Below are 15,164 nucleotides of genomic sequence, written 5' to 3' on the forward strand. Positions count from 1 at the left end.
TCTCCCAAAATCCCAGTCCGAGGTGTTACTTTTAAGGCAGGCCCTTCCAAAACTGAACCAGCACCAACAGAAGTTAAAAAACCACAAGATGCTACAACAACAACAAAACAGCCTGTGGACCTTCCAACATCAAAGGAACTGGAAAAACCTGGTAAAAAGTTAACACAAACAAAAAAAAGTAAATTGTCACAATGTAGGCATTCTAGCTGATCAGAGATTTTTTACTATTAGTTATTTGTTGGTAAAAAAATATTTTTAGAACTGTAAGTGGGCAAATGGCTTAGCAAAATATAGCCCATGATTTAAGGAAGTTGTGACTGGGGGTTTTTTTGGCCCGGTGATCCAGAGAAAAAAGCAGAATCATGTGAGGCTCCTACTGTGCGCAGACACAATTTATTCATTGGCTGTTGTGTCAATGCCAGAAACCCAATGGGAGACACAATCTCAGAAGAAAACAATTCAATGTTAAAACCAATTGGAAGCAGGAATGGGGACCCAGCGTGGTAGCTGATCAACATAGAGAATTCCTAAAGGAGAAAAAAAGAGCTACAGGAGCCTTTATATCTCTCTAAGTCTAGATCTTCTCAGCATGGATGAAACAAAAAATTTCTTTGCCTAATGTATTTATTCATGAGGATGTCTACTGTTATAATTTCACCATTTGATATGGGAAATAACATTGAGCCCATGTTTCATGTGAATTGCATATTCGTGTGAAAAAGTCCCTCCCCATAAAGGAGAATATTTTTAGCTGAGGGTTGAAATGAGGGGTCTTTGGAGAAATACTGAACACACCAATCAAGGAACTGCCAAACAAGTTATCAGGAAACAGCCCAATCAAAGAACCTACAAGAACATTTCCACTAGAGTCAGCCACTAGGACACGGGTTTCAAACTCGCCGCGTCACGTGACGTGTCACGACATATCGCAACTTTGTTTGCATTGCCGGAGCTGGGGTGCGCACAGCCTCTGTATGATGCAACCAGCCCGTGGCCCGGCAGTTTGACACTCATGCACTAGGATATAAAATGAAAGCAAACCCTATCCCCTTACTAGCACTGATGAAGTTACCTAGTTGGCCATGAAACGTCTACAAGAAAACAATCAAGCTCAGAGAGCACCAAGGACCCCTCAGTCCCTCCCCAACTTATAACTGATCAGCCAGAAGGCAAGAAGTCCCTCCAGAACCATCTCAGCCTTAACAGGGAATTAAAGTGCAAGCTGAGATGGGGATTCTGATATTCCAAATTCTCTGAATTTTCAGTCTTACTACAGATATCTTGAAAGGCAGAATGAAATTTCAGGATCATTACATTTCTTATGTTTACCTCTTGTTTCAAGTTTCACCCTGCAAGTTCTACTTTTTTTTTTCCTCCTCCTTGTATTATTTCTTCTGGTAAATGCCCGTGGAAATGAAAACCTCAAACAGCTCCACAACCTGTGACAGCAGTCAGTCCCCAGGCTCCTGGTAAATAACCTCTTGTCAAGTTAATTAGATATAACATCTTTCCTTTTTTTGTGAGTCGTTGTTTTTCGTTGTCTTTTTAATGTCATTTTTAAAAAAAAAAATCAGGTCCCACCATTCCTCCTGTGACAGCCCCTTTAACGACTGAGCCAACACCAAAACCAACAACAGAACCACAAGCTCCGGGGGCCACACCAGCAGCAAAGCAAGTAGCGGATGCCCAAGCTGCAAAGGACAAGAAACCAGAAAGTCCTGGTAAAACCAAGATGAAATTCAAATTGCTTGTCAGGGACATTCCGAATACCATTAATAACATGAGGGGTGGCCGTGCATTAACATGGATTAACTCTTCTGCTTTTCCTTTGATCTTGCCTGACATCCTAGCCAATAACTCAAAGAACATCTGAGGAGGGTATTTGAGTGTCAGCCCTCTACAGTTGCTTTAAAAAGATGTAGAAGCACAGCGGAAGTAGTTTTTATATATGGGGGACTTAAACAATGTTGCCTGTAATCTCAGGAAAACATTTCACACCCATACAACAGTATACAGTATAGGCAACATTTTCTGGTTTGTGAGTCTCAATTCAATCTACATGTTTTCTGGATGGTCCCAGTAAGCCATCTGATCATGTGATGATGCCACAAGAATATGTTGGAATGAACATTTTCAATTGTTTTGTGGGGGTAGTTAAGAGTGAAAAAAGGGCGTAGGTGACACCTGGGATAAAAACCAGTCCTACAATCTCCATTTCAAAAGTTCCCAAAACACCACTTTCAAGCAGGTCTAAGGCCTTTAAGAGAGTTTCGAGAGACTTAAGGAGCCCTGGTGGCACAGTGGTTAGAATGCAGCATTGCAGGCAAACTCTGCCCACAGCCAGGACTTCAATCCTGACCCGCTCAAGGTTGATTCAGCCTTCTATCCTTCTGAGGTCAGCAAAATGAGGACTCAGAATGTTGGGGGCAATAGGCTGACATTGTAAACCAGTCAGAGAGTGCTGTAAAACAGAGGTCCCCAACCTTTTGGGCACTTAGGACCGGTTCTGTGGAGAGAGGTTTTTCCGCGGACTGGAGGGTGCGTGGTTTTGTGTTGCCTGCATCGTGTGGATGGGGCTTTGCTTGTTTGTGTGTACCAGTTGCTGACATGCTGCGGCCCGGTACTGGTCCACGGACCTGGGGTTGGGGACACCTGCTGTAAAGTACTATGGAATGACATATAAATCGAAGTATTATTGCTACTGCTATTAAGTATGGAATGGAGACAAGCTCTTTCCCAGAGATATCCTAGTTGCTGGGCTGAAATTTGTTTCCTTCTGGCATGCATATTCTGAATTATTATTTTTTTAAAAAAAATCATATCAACACAATTGTCTATTTGCCTACATGTTTCAGACTAGCTTTGTGGTGTTGGATTGGACTGCAGATGAGGTGATGGAGACCACACTTACGTATTGTTTTATGAATAATTTTTAAGTTCTGCATGCTCAAACCATTTTCAATTTCTCATTTTCAGCTACTGTGAGTGCAAAAGGCCCTCTCCAACCTGTAAGTGATCAGCCTGCAGACAAGAAGCCCACTCCAGCACCATCTCAGCCTCAACCAGAGAGTAAAGCTCAAGGTGATAAGAGGTTTCGGACCTTCCAAACTGTCTTTATTTATTTATTTATTTATTAAATTTATATACTGTCCATTTCATTCTGAAAAGTGAATCTCTTCAGCAAGAATTTTCAGTCTTATTACAAAAACCTTGAAAAGTTTTTGCTTTGTTCTCCTTCCTATTAAGTTTCAATATGCATGGCTTAATATTTCTTCTTGTAACAATAAAATTTGGCAAAATCACTTGGGGGGAAAACCTGAAACAGCTGAAAAACAGCCCCAAGTAAATCATCCCTTATTACTTAATTGAAGATAACATTTTTCCTTGTTTTGAAATTGTTTGGGATGGGTATTTTTGCATTCCAAATTGACTGAATTTTTCAGTCTTACTACAGAAATCTTGAAAAGCAAAATATAAGCTCAGTATCATTATTTCTGCTTATTTCCCCCCTTTCTTTTCAAGCTTTAATATACAAGTCCTAATATTTTTTTTCTTATATTATTTCTTCTGACAAATTTGCTTGGAAATGAAAACCTCAAACAGCTCCACAACCAGCAACAGCAGCCAGTCCCCAAGCTCCTGGTAAGTCATCCCTTATCAGTTAATTAGAGATGACATCTTTTTTGTTGTTTCTTTAGTGGATTGTTGTTTTTCTTTGTGTTTTTAATATCTATATTTTTTAAAAAAATCAGCAGGTCCCACTGTTCCTCCTGCGACAGTCCCTTTAACGACTCAGCCAGCACCAAAACCGACAACAGAACCACAAGCTCCAGCAGGTGGACCAGCAACAAAGCAAGCACCGGGTAAGTCAGTCCATATTACTTAAAGATTATGTCAACTCTACAACGAACCTGGCTGATGCCATCTTGCTCATTCTAGGTTGCCACAAGAAAGGGAGGGGGTGCAGAGTCCTTTTCCTAGTCTAAACAATTCTGGGTCCCATGGGAACCAAGGTCATTCTATCAGTTAGGTTAAGAGGGTTGGGCATTTTGTTAGAAAGCCCACCAAGTTATTCTACTGGGGAATGTAGATGATTATATAGCAATGAGATGGGAAGTTTGACTTTGTAATAGTGTAACACTTCGGAGGGAATTTCAGACTTGGTTTCACTTTTGACCGTGCCGATATTTTGTAACCAATAAACATGTTCTTTGAGGAAACCTCTATCCTCCGAGTTCTGATTTTGTTGATCTTAGCATCGGAACCATGACAGATTACACTTTTCCTTGTTTTTTTCTTTTGGGGTTCTTATTGTTATGCTTTTTAAATCTCTCTCTCTCCTTAAATGAATATAATACCTTTCCTTGGGTTTTTTTCTTTTGTGGGTTGGTATTTTTACGTATGTTTTTATTCTAACTATATTTTTCTATCATCTATCTATCTATCTATCTATCATCTATCAAACAGCTCCTGCCATTCCTCCTGCAGTGGCCCCTTTAACAACTGAACCAACACCAAAACCGACCACAGCACCACAACCTTCAGGAATTGCACCAGCAGCATCAGCAAAACAAGAAGTGGATGCCCAAGCTGCAAAGGACAAGAAACCAGAAACGCCTGGTAAAACCAAGATAAAATTCAGATTGCTCTTCAGCATCACTCTAGCTGCCCTTAATGGCACAAATCCCTTAATGCACACTGACTTTTCTGCTGTTTCCTAGATGTCGGCTGACAACCCAGCTGATAGTTTGAAGAACTTCTGGTGATGGTATTTTGATCTCAGGAAATAATTTCCATTGAAAACAGAATTTCTAGGAGGAACCTGGATAGTGTTGGTTGGTAGCTCCTGGGAACATGTCAGACCCATAAGACTGGAAGGGCAACATTCACTGGATTGTAGATCTCATTTCAGCCTATCAACCTTCTGTTGGGTCCCAGTAAGCCATAAAATGATTGATGATGCTACTAGAACATTTTCATTCATTTTGTGGAGGAGATTAAGAGTGAAATATTTATTTATTTATTTATTTATTTATTTATTTATTTATTTATTCGGTTTATATACCGCCCTATTCCCAAAGGACTCAGGGCGGTTTACAAGGCAAAATTTAAAAACAATCCAATATAAAATTAAAATAAAATTAAATTAAGTCTAGCCGCAAAAATTAAATCACAATTTAAAAACATTAAACCCCTCAGTCCAGACCAGATAGCTCAAAGAGCCAGGTTTTTAGGTCCCAGCGAAATGAACGAAGGTCGGGGCAGTCCGGAGTTCCGTTGGCAGTTGATTCCATAGGGCAGGCGCGCCCACAGAGAATGCCCTCCCCCTGTGGATTGCCCATCGGCAATCCTTGACCGGCGGTACCCTGAGGAGGCCCTCCCTGTGGGAGCGCACAGGACGATGGGCAATTGACGCTGGCAGCAGGTGTTCCCTTAGATAATCCGGGCCCATGCCATTTAGGGCTTTATAGGTCATCACCAGCACCTTGAATCTCACCCAGAGGGCAACAGGAAGCCAATGCAGCTCGCGGAGAAGAGGTGTTACATGGAAGTATCGGGAGACTCCCATCACAACTCGCGCGGCTGCATTCTGCACCAGCTGAAGCCTCCGAGTGGTCCTCAGGAGCAGCCCCATGTAGAGACCATTGCAGTAGTCTAGCCGGGAGGTCACGAGCACATGGGTGACTGTGCGTAGCACATCTCGGTCCAGATAGGGCTGTAACTGGCGCACCAGGCGAACCTGGGCAAAAGCCCCCCTGGCCACGGCTCCTATATGATCTTCCAAAGTGATCCGTGAATCCAGGAGGACACCCAAGTTGCGGGCCCTATCAAATAGAAATAGGTAACTTCTGAGATGAAAACCATTCCCAGTTCGATACCAGTTTTGACTCCAAATTCTCCCAAAATACCACTTTCAGGCAAATTTGTAGCCTTCAAGAGAGTTTTGTGAGATTTAAGAATGAAATGGAGACAGGCTATTTCCCAGAGACATCCTAGTAGTTGATAACCCTCAGGCTCTATTCAAAATATGCCATAAAATAGGCTGAAATTGATTTCTTTCTGCCATGTCTGTTCCTAATTACATTTCTTTTAAAAAAATTGTATCAACTAAATTGTCTATTTGCCAACACATTTCAGGAGCATAACTTTGTGATGCTGGGTGGGATTGCGTGCGGGCTGGTGGGGATCACACCTTACATACCATTTAATGAATAATTTGGACCATTATTTATTTGAGGTTTGGAACAGAAATTATTTATAAGTTCTGCATACTCCAACCACTTGCGGTTTCTCAAACGCAATTATTGTGAGAGATCCAAAAGTTCCTCCCCAACTTGTAAGTGATCAGTCTGCAGACAAGAAGTCCACTCCAGAACTGTCTTAGCCTCAACAGGAAGTTAAACTGCAAGGTGGGATGGGGATTTTCACATTCCACATTGACTGAATTTTACAGTCTTACTACAGAAATATTGAAAAGCAAAAATATAAATTCAGTATCATTATTTCTGCTTTCCCCTCTTCTTTTCAAGCTTCAATATACAAGACCTAATTTTTTTTCTTGTATAATTTCTTATGGCAAATCTCCTTGGAAATGAAAACCTCAAACAGCTCCACAACCAGCAACAGCAGTCAGTCCCCAGGCTCCTGGTAAATACCCTTTATCAGATAATTACAGATAACATCTTTTCTTTTTTTTTGTTTCTTTGTGGGTTGTTGTTTTTCCTTGTGTTTTTGATGTCTATATTTAAAAAAAAAAATAATTCAGCAGGTCCCACCGTTCCTCCTGCAGCAGCCCCTTTAGTGACTCAGCCAGCACCAACAGAACCACAAGCTCCAGGGGTTGCTCCAGCAACAACTCAAGTACCAGGTAAGTTATGGTGGCAAAGTAGTTAGAATGCAGTACTGCAGGCTAATTCTGCCAACAGTCAGCAGTTCGATTCTCACTGGCTCAAGGTTGATTCAGCCTTCCATCCTTCCAAGGTTGGTAAAATGAGGACCCAAATTGTTGGGGGCAATATGCTGACTCTGTAAACCACTTAGAAAGGATTGTAAAGCAGTATGAAGCGGTATATAAGTCTTAGGTTTAATGCTACTGCTAAGTCACCTAATTAATGATAACACTCTTCCTTTTTTTCTTTGTGTCAAATTTTAATATACAAGTCCTAATATTTTTTTTCTTGCATTATTTCTTCTGCCAAATGCCCTTGAAACTGAAAACCTTAAAAAAGCTCCACAACCAGCAACAGCAGTCAGTCCCCAAGCTCCTGGTAAGTCATCATTTATCAGTTATTACAAAAAACATCTTTCCTTTTTGTTTTATTGGTGGGTTGTTATTTTTCTTTGTGTTTTGAGTGTCTATATTTTATAAAAAACATTCAGCAGCCCCCACCGTTCCTCCTGCGGCGGCCCCTTTAACAACTCAGCCAGCACCAAATACGACAACAGAACCACAAGCTCCAGGGGTTGCACCCACATCAAAGGAAGCACCAGGTAAGTCTCCCATTATTGCTTAAATTTGAATTTGAATTTGAATTTATTAAATTTATATGCCGCCCTTCTCCCTAAGGACTCAGGGCGGCTCACAACAATAAAAAGTTAAAAAATAAAATAAAATACAAAATTTAAAAAAAGAATTAAATCATAAATATAATACATAACAATATGTAGATAATATCTTTCCTTGTTTTTTTTTCTTTTGCGGGTTATTATTTTTGTTTATGTTTTTAATCTAACTATATCTAAAAAGCAGCCCCCACCGTTCCTCCTGCCGCGGCCCCTTTAACAACTCAACCAACAATGGAACCTCAACCTTCGGCAACTGCAGCAGCAGCAAAGCAAGCACCGGGTATGTCATCCCTTATTATTTAATTGAAGATAATACATTTCATTGTTTGTTCTTTGTGCCAAGTTTTAATATACAAGTCCTAATATTTTTTCTTCTATTATTTCTTCCGCCAAATGCACTGGGAAATAAAATTTAAAAAAAAAAAACTTAAACAGCTCCGCAACCAGCAACAGCAGCCAGTCCCCAAGCTCCTGGTAAGTCATCTCTTATCAATTACTTACAGAAAAGATCTTTCCTTTTTCTTTCCTTGTGTGTTGTTTTCTTTGTATTTTTAATGTCTATATTTTTTTTAAAAAAATCAGCATGTCCCACCGTTCCTCCTGCAGCAAAACCGACAACAGAACCACAAGCTCCAACAGGGGCACCAGCAGCAAAGCAAGGAACAGGTAAGTCACCCCTTGCTACTTAATTGAAGGTAACGAGTGTTTTGTCTTTGTGGGTTGTTATTTTTCTTTGTTTTTAATCTGTCTGTCTGTCTGTCTATCTATCTATCTATCTAAAAAGCAGCCCCCGCTGTTCCTCCTGCGGCAGCCCCATTAACAACTCAACCAACACCAAAACCAACAACGGAACCACAGCCTTCAGCGACTGCGCCAGGAGCGGCAGCAAAGCAAGCAGTGGATACCCAAGCGGCAAAAGACCAGCAACCCGAAACGCCTGGTAAAAGCAAGATAAAACTCAAGTTACTCTTCAGAGTCACTCTAGCTGCCCTTAATCTTACAACTGTGACCATGCCTTAACATGCACTGACTCTTCCCCTTTTCCTTTGATCTTGGTTGACATCCTAGCCTATAGGTTGAGGAACATCTCATATTGTTTGGATCTCAGCCTTTCTATCCATGCTTAAAATTTTCAGAAGGCATGCAGGATATTATTTCTATCTTCAGGGGACTTAAACAGTGATTCCTAGCATCTCAGGGAAATTTGTCAAATGAGAAATTAGTTAAAAATTAGAAATAAGTTCTGACAGAAGGTAGGGGAGTTGGAAGGATCATCTTGCTTTGCAGTCATCTGGTCGTTAGCACTCTCCCTGAGAGCTCTTGAGGCCACTTGGGGGTTTATCTGTGCCCTTGGTCCAACCTGCTCCCATCCTGTCAGAACTAATCCTTCCATCGCCCCAACCATCATGCCATAACTGATAAAGCCTCTTGGATGAGAAGCGAAATGTCTTTTTCTTCTTCCTCAAGAGAAAAAACAATCCAGTTGCCTTTTTTAAAAAAGCATCTTTGAGACTTGTGTGGGCTGCTTGAGCCTAACTACAGGTTGGCAGAAATGTTCAAGCTCCCCTCTGCATTACGTAACTGCAGCTACTCTATCCTCCGCTTTGAATCTAAACAAAAAGTAATAGAAACAATAAAGTGTGCTTGGATGCTGTCAACGTATATTTACATACCATATTTACACACCATTCAAGAGGCAGTAAAGAAGCAGTAAGGAAACAAAAAGACCAGAACACATCGTCTCCAGTAGCTAAGACTCAAATAAACAAGGATTAATAGCAGAAAACAGTGCCCTAATCAAGGAGGAACCAAGGAGAAAGCCATCTCCTCCTACTGCATCCCCCCTACCCCACCCCACCCCATAGACACATTAAAATTGGCATGCCAAACTTCTGCATATAAACATGGAACAACGCTCATTCACAGAGGGTCTTACCTTGTCGGGTAATGAAATGTCTGCAACCAAACAACCAAGTTCAGAGAGCACCGAGGACTCCATATTTTGTAAATAGGTTATCTGAACATCTACTTGCTGCTGGTACATCCAGCAACGCTGCAGCAAGGTTGTTGATAGTGCGTGCTCTGAGAATTGGAGGCTATCTCTAGTCGTCAAGGTAACTGCCCGTCTAGATGCAGAATAGAACAGTGGTCCCCAACCTTTTTTGCACCAGGGACCAGTTTTGTGTTTGATTTTTTTTTTCATGGATCGGGGGTGGGGGGAAGGAGCGCACAACCTAGATCCCGTGCATGCACACTTTTGCTCACCTGCCGCTCACCTCCAGCAATGTGGTCTGGTTCCTAACAGGCCACAGCCTGGTACCGGTCCATGACCCAGGGTTTGGGGACCCCTGGAATAGGAGACTTACGAGAATGGTGTCGTCCCTTTAAAGTAGACCTGACTAACAAATCCACATCTTGTATCTCGGTATTTCTTTTATTGTAGTCTCCTTCCCCCCTTGCTTTATCTCTATGTGAACTAGGGATGGTCTGAGTCATTTAGCCAAACCAGTGGCTTCAAATGTGGTCAAGTCCAACTTATCTGATTGTTGCTTTGCTATGGTCTTTTCTTCCTTCCTTCATGATCATTCTCTGTGCCCTCTACATCTACTGTATAAAGCCCTCCGCAAGGCCTGCCTGAATGAAACATGCTATATCTCCTTCAGAGTGCGCCTATAATATTCAATCTGACAGAGCTGGTATGTTTTACGTCCCAGCAATTAAAACAGTGTCATTCTCTGTTGTGGCATTTGTCCTCTGGAACCGCATCTGTCCAGAGAGTCGCATTGCCCCAATCATAGCCTTGTTGAAATGGGCTCTTAAATTATGCCATTTTCACCAGACCTTGTATCAGATTGAGTAGTAGTCCCTTTGAGGGAATGCAGTATGATTGAGAAAATGTTGGTTATTTTCTCTGGAAATCTGTTGTATGGTTTATCTGTTGCTAATTTATTTTTAATATGCGCACCATGTAGAGTTGCTATGAAGTCAGGCAGCCTTACAAATGTGATAAATAATATTTCAGTTGATGTAACATAAATTGCATTTCATTTTTAGGATTGGAGGGGTGTTTTCAGTAGCATCACCGCTGGCTCAAATTTAGTTTGCAATGAATTGCTATGTTAAGATCTTACAGCTTCCATTAAAACTCCTGATGAGCTCACATTCAATTCTAGATCTAGCTTAATCCTAGAAAGTTCTAGACTCATTTCTGGAAGTGACAATTAATAAAGACTCAAAATGAAAAACTACTTCGTTCTATTTTGGAAGAGATGTCAGTAAGCAGTGTACGTTTAATTCATGAACATTTGAAAGAGCTCTTGTTTCATTTTGCAGACGCCTTGCCTGATTTAGAACAACCACCCCCTGAGGAAACCGACGTATCTCAAGAAGAAGCAGCTAATGCACTCAAAATAAAATTCATATGCAGCTTGTTAAAACAATGCCCTCCAGGTGAATTCAGGAATGTTTTTGAAGACCTTCGCTTTCTGGTTTGTGATGATAAACTCATGAAGTACGAGGTTGCTCAGGTGTGCGCTAATCATTCCAAGAAAAATTTCACCACCGCAACAATAAAAGGGGAGAGAGTTCTGGTGACTCGCCATAATGACATGGAAGGTGACCGCTTCTTTGATCCACAGATCAAGCTCTCCTTCACATTCGATCACCTGAATGGAAGAGCTGACAAAATTCTGCTTTATTGTAATATCAGGAGAGATAAGGCAGAATTGTGGCGAGAAACCCTTAATGTGACCTTGGAAGCATACATGAAGAGGCATTACATCTCAGGAGTTTGTCGGGTTTACAGAAAAACAATTAGAAATAGACCATATCTTGTGGTCTGCATGGAAAGCCACCAGAATAGGAGATTCTGGAACTTTCACTGGAAATCAGAATGGATCATTGCAGTAAGTCCGCCTGTTTCAGAAATCAGAGGGGACTTAAAAGTACAGCTTCATTATTTCAAAACAGCTAATCTTCACTGGACAGCAAGTAGTACTGCTGAAGGTTCCATATATTTAATTCATCGGGACCAATTTGCCTTGGATTTTGAGAAATTTATTGAAGCTGAAGATAACAAATTTCAAATGGATCTTGTGAAAAGCCTCTACGATTTGTCAAATGAAACATGGATACAGTTTCGGAGAAGGCTCCCAGTTACCCGCACTTCAATCGCTTGGGATGTACTGATGAGGACTTAAGAGAAAAGAGGTGAAGGCCCTTGGAAATGATGAATCATTGTAGTGGCTGCAGTGCCTGTGTGAATGAAATAATGACCAAATAAAACAGCTGTGTAGTACATTCCAACTGATCTTTTTGATTTATTGCCCGATGATTCATGAAAATATGCAGTCCTTCACAATAAACACTATCCAGGTCAGTGGTGTCTAGGTTAGTATTTCTACTTCATTTCTTTCCTTGAACATAAAGCAAAACAGCCAGACTGTTTACAGAAGACAGGAGGTTCTTTAACATGGCGTTATAGATAAAGGTGACATTATTTACACCATCATAAAATAGAGAAAACAACCTGAAGGACTTATTAATATCATTCACTTCTTAAGAAAAACAAAGATAACTACATTGGATAAGAGTAAAATTGTAAAATCCCTATGTTGATAATAGTTTATTAAAACTTTAAAATAGATGAGGTGTCAGCTTTGAAGTGGTCTAATAATGTTTTACTGTTCTAAATGGATTTTGAAAATAAAGAGAGAATGCCAATCATTAAAATATGATAAAAACAGCTAATTCAAATAGGCAGTAAAATTAAACAATCCCAAATTAAAATATTAATACGTCTCAAATTCCTAATGGGAAAATCATACATTGTCTGACATCCAAAGAAGGATGGAGGAGAAAACATAACAGTATGCAAAACATCTTCACTTATCAACTGTTCTAGCACTTCAAACAACTGAAGAACCTAGAGCACGGGTGTTAAACTCGCCACGTCATGTGACGTCTTGCGACGTATCATAACTCTTTTTGCATTGCCGGCAATGGGGTGGGTGCAGCTTTGGCAGTTTGACACCCCTGACCTACAGCCTCAAATTACAATTTCCTTCTGACCCAGGGTCATTAGAAATACATCTTCAGGGATTATTTAATCTGTGTGTATGTTTTGTATTAAGTTGTAGGATGCATTGAGCCACCTTGGAATTCTGTACCAAAGTTAGTCAGGGAAGTTATCTTCTGGTATTTCCCTGCTGACCAGCAAAAGCATCTTTATTTTACCTGATTTTTGACTGAATTTAAGGCATGCTAGGTGTTTCAGATACTTTTATGGTGCTGAAAACTATATAAGAATTGTTTTTAGCTGCAAATTAATTACTTTGATTTTTTTTTGTCTGCCACATTCAGTACTGTTGGCAAAGTTCAATAATAAATTGCATTAAGTAAATACAATTCATGGACATTTAGGATAGGGCATAAATTTTAGAATTTAAATCCTAAGATTTCAAAATTAAATCTTTGAAATTGGCTTCTTTGCCATACCTTCTTGATTAAACAAAATATAAGATGTCCAAAGATTACCATATTGATTAATTGAATGATATAGACATGATGTTTAGAGCAGTACCAGATTAAATAAGTAGGGTCTGGCTTGCCAGTTCTTCTTCAAGGATAGATTTATATCATTAATTATTATTTTTTGTATATAGGAGCACTTGAACATCTATCATCTTATCTTTTTGGATAGAATTGGGTCATTGTAACACATGTATTTAAAAAAAACATAACATCATAGAAAGTAGTAGAACATTTGAAAGACTTAATAGTTGGATGAACAGTATTCACTTAAGACAAAGAAAAGTGATACGCAAAGGGGAATCGTGTAATAAGATTGTCTTAGACAACTGAATTATTTATTCATTAGTTTCTTTCCCCCCGTTTCTACTAGTACTTCTGCAATATTTGCTGAGTGTTTGCCTTGGAGAATATGTATGGAGGAACACCACTGAGGAGAGAATAGACCACTAATCACAGAGATATTATAACGAGTTTTTCATGGCCCATTGTCATTTAGTTATCTTCATGGAATTATTACTCTTCTATTTGCAAATGGTTCTCATTAACTTCAACATTAAAAAAACATCTGTATGTATTTTGCAGAATGAAATTTCAAAGGTAACAACATTTCTCGAGAGAACTATTTTTGAATAGATGGAGTTAGGCTAAACTCAGTTCATCTCTAGCCAGCGCATCGGGGCAAGGAAATTGTTTAATAATACGTAACAACAATCCTTCTGAAAATGGAATAATTTTGTTTGATCAGAACCAATGTTATTTTACTCCTCAGTAAATAATATAAATTTGCTATGCCTGAAAACTATTTCTATTATAGGTTAGTCCTCAAGTTATGAAGGCACTTGGGACTGGAATTTCTGTTGCTAAGCAATGTGGTTATAATCCATGACAACATCACTTATCAATGGCAATCTCTGCAGACCTGATTGCTCTTTTTAACCCAAATAGTATGGTCGTTAAGTGAGGAAACTTTCTGCCGGCTTTCCACAACCAAGCTCAGTAGGGAAGCTGCCAGGAAATTTTAAGACACAGGCTGGCAGACTTCCAAGTGCATGACAGTTACATCAGATCCACCATGTGCTCTTGCTTGTGCTTCAGGCCCGTGATAATTTGAAACAAGGTCACGGAAGTCATCAAGTGCAAAACTGCCTCAAAGCCCACTCTAATAAAAGAAAGATGAAAGTTACAAAAGCAACCTGGCATATTGAGCACCAATCTCATGTTAGCATCAAGCAGCTTGGAATATATTTGTGCTGGAAGGGCAATGTGACAGTTTTAGATAGTCCCAATTACCATCATTAATTGAGGACTACCTGTGTTGGTTTTTATTCTTACCACTGTAATTTGATTGTTGTTGTTAGTTGCGAAGTCGTGTCCGACCCATCGCGACCCTATGAACAATGTTCCTCCAGGCCTTCCTGTCCTCTACCATCTTCTGGAGTCCATCTAAGCTCACGCCTACTGCTTCAGTGACTCCATCCAGCCACCTCATTCTCTGTCGTCCCCTTCTTCTATTGCCCTCAATCTTTCCCAGCATTAATTTGATAGATTTCCATATTACAAGCAGCAGCTTTTGAGAAACACAATTCCTTATCACCTAAAACATTTTTGTGCATCCTTGGATTGCAGCCATATCGCAGTATTATAACTATGATGTTGCTCCATAAATGACATTTTGTTCAAAAGATGCAAAACACTGAGTACGTCTGGGACTCCATGCAGAAAATGGCTTTTTTTCAGGAAAACACAATAGTTTCAAGGCAAACAAATCTTATTTAAATAGCTCACAACTTAAAAAGCTATTGGGGCTGAAGGGTAATTGTAATGAAGAGAAAAATAAAGATTAAAAAAGAATACGTTTTGTCATGACAGAACAGAATAGACACTGCTGTCACCCCAGTCCACTCTTGAAATTAATTAAAGTCTTCCCGAGAAAAGCTAGTTGAGCATTAATATGCCTCAAGAGAGCTGAACTATTTACTATGGGGGGGGGGGGAAACACTTGCTATAAGCAAATATTACAAAGACAGCAACATTTTGATTGTAAGCTGCCTGGAATGAAGCTTTCT

The 15,164-nt window shown here is 40.0% G+C and overlaps 1 protein-coding gene across 1 annotated transcript; it reads left to right on the forward strand.

Moving 5' to 3' along the window:
* Positions 1-10,835: 10,835 nt before the first annotated feature.
* Positions 10,836-11,765, forward strand: CAPZA3 (capping actin protein of muscle Z-line subunit alpha 3; the record flags this gene model as incomplete). Its single annotated transcript, XM_083366562.1, has 1 exon — positions 10,836-11,765. The coding sequence occupies one exon, from the start codon at positions 10,836-10,838 to the stop codon at positions 11,763-11,765; it is 930 nt and encodes a 309-aa protein (XP_083222688.1).
* Positions 11,766-15,164: the final 3,399 nt, after the last annotated feature.

The sequence above is a fragment of the Vipera ursinii genome (assembly GCF_947247035.1).
Source record: "Vipera ursinii genome assembly, chromosome: 6".
Taxonomy (NCBI): Eukaryota; Metazoa; Chordata; class Lepidosauria; order Squamata; family Viperidae; genus Vipera; species Vipera ursinii.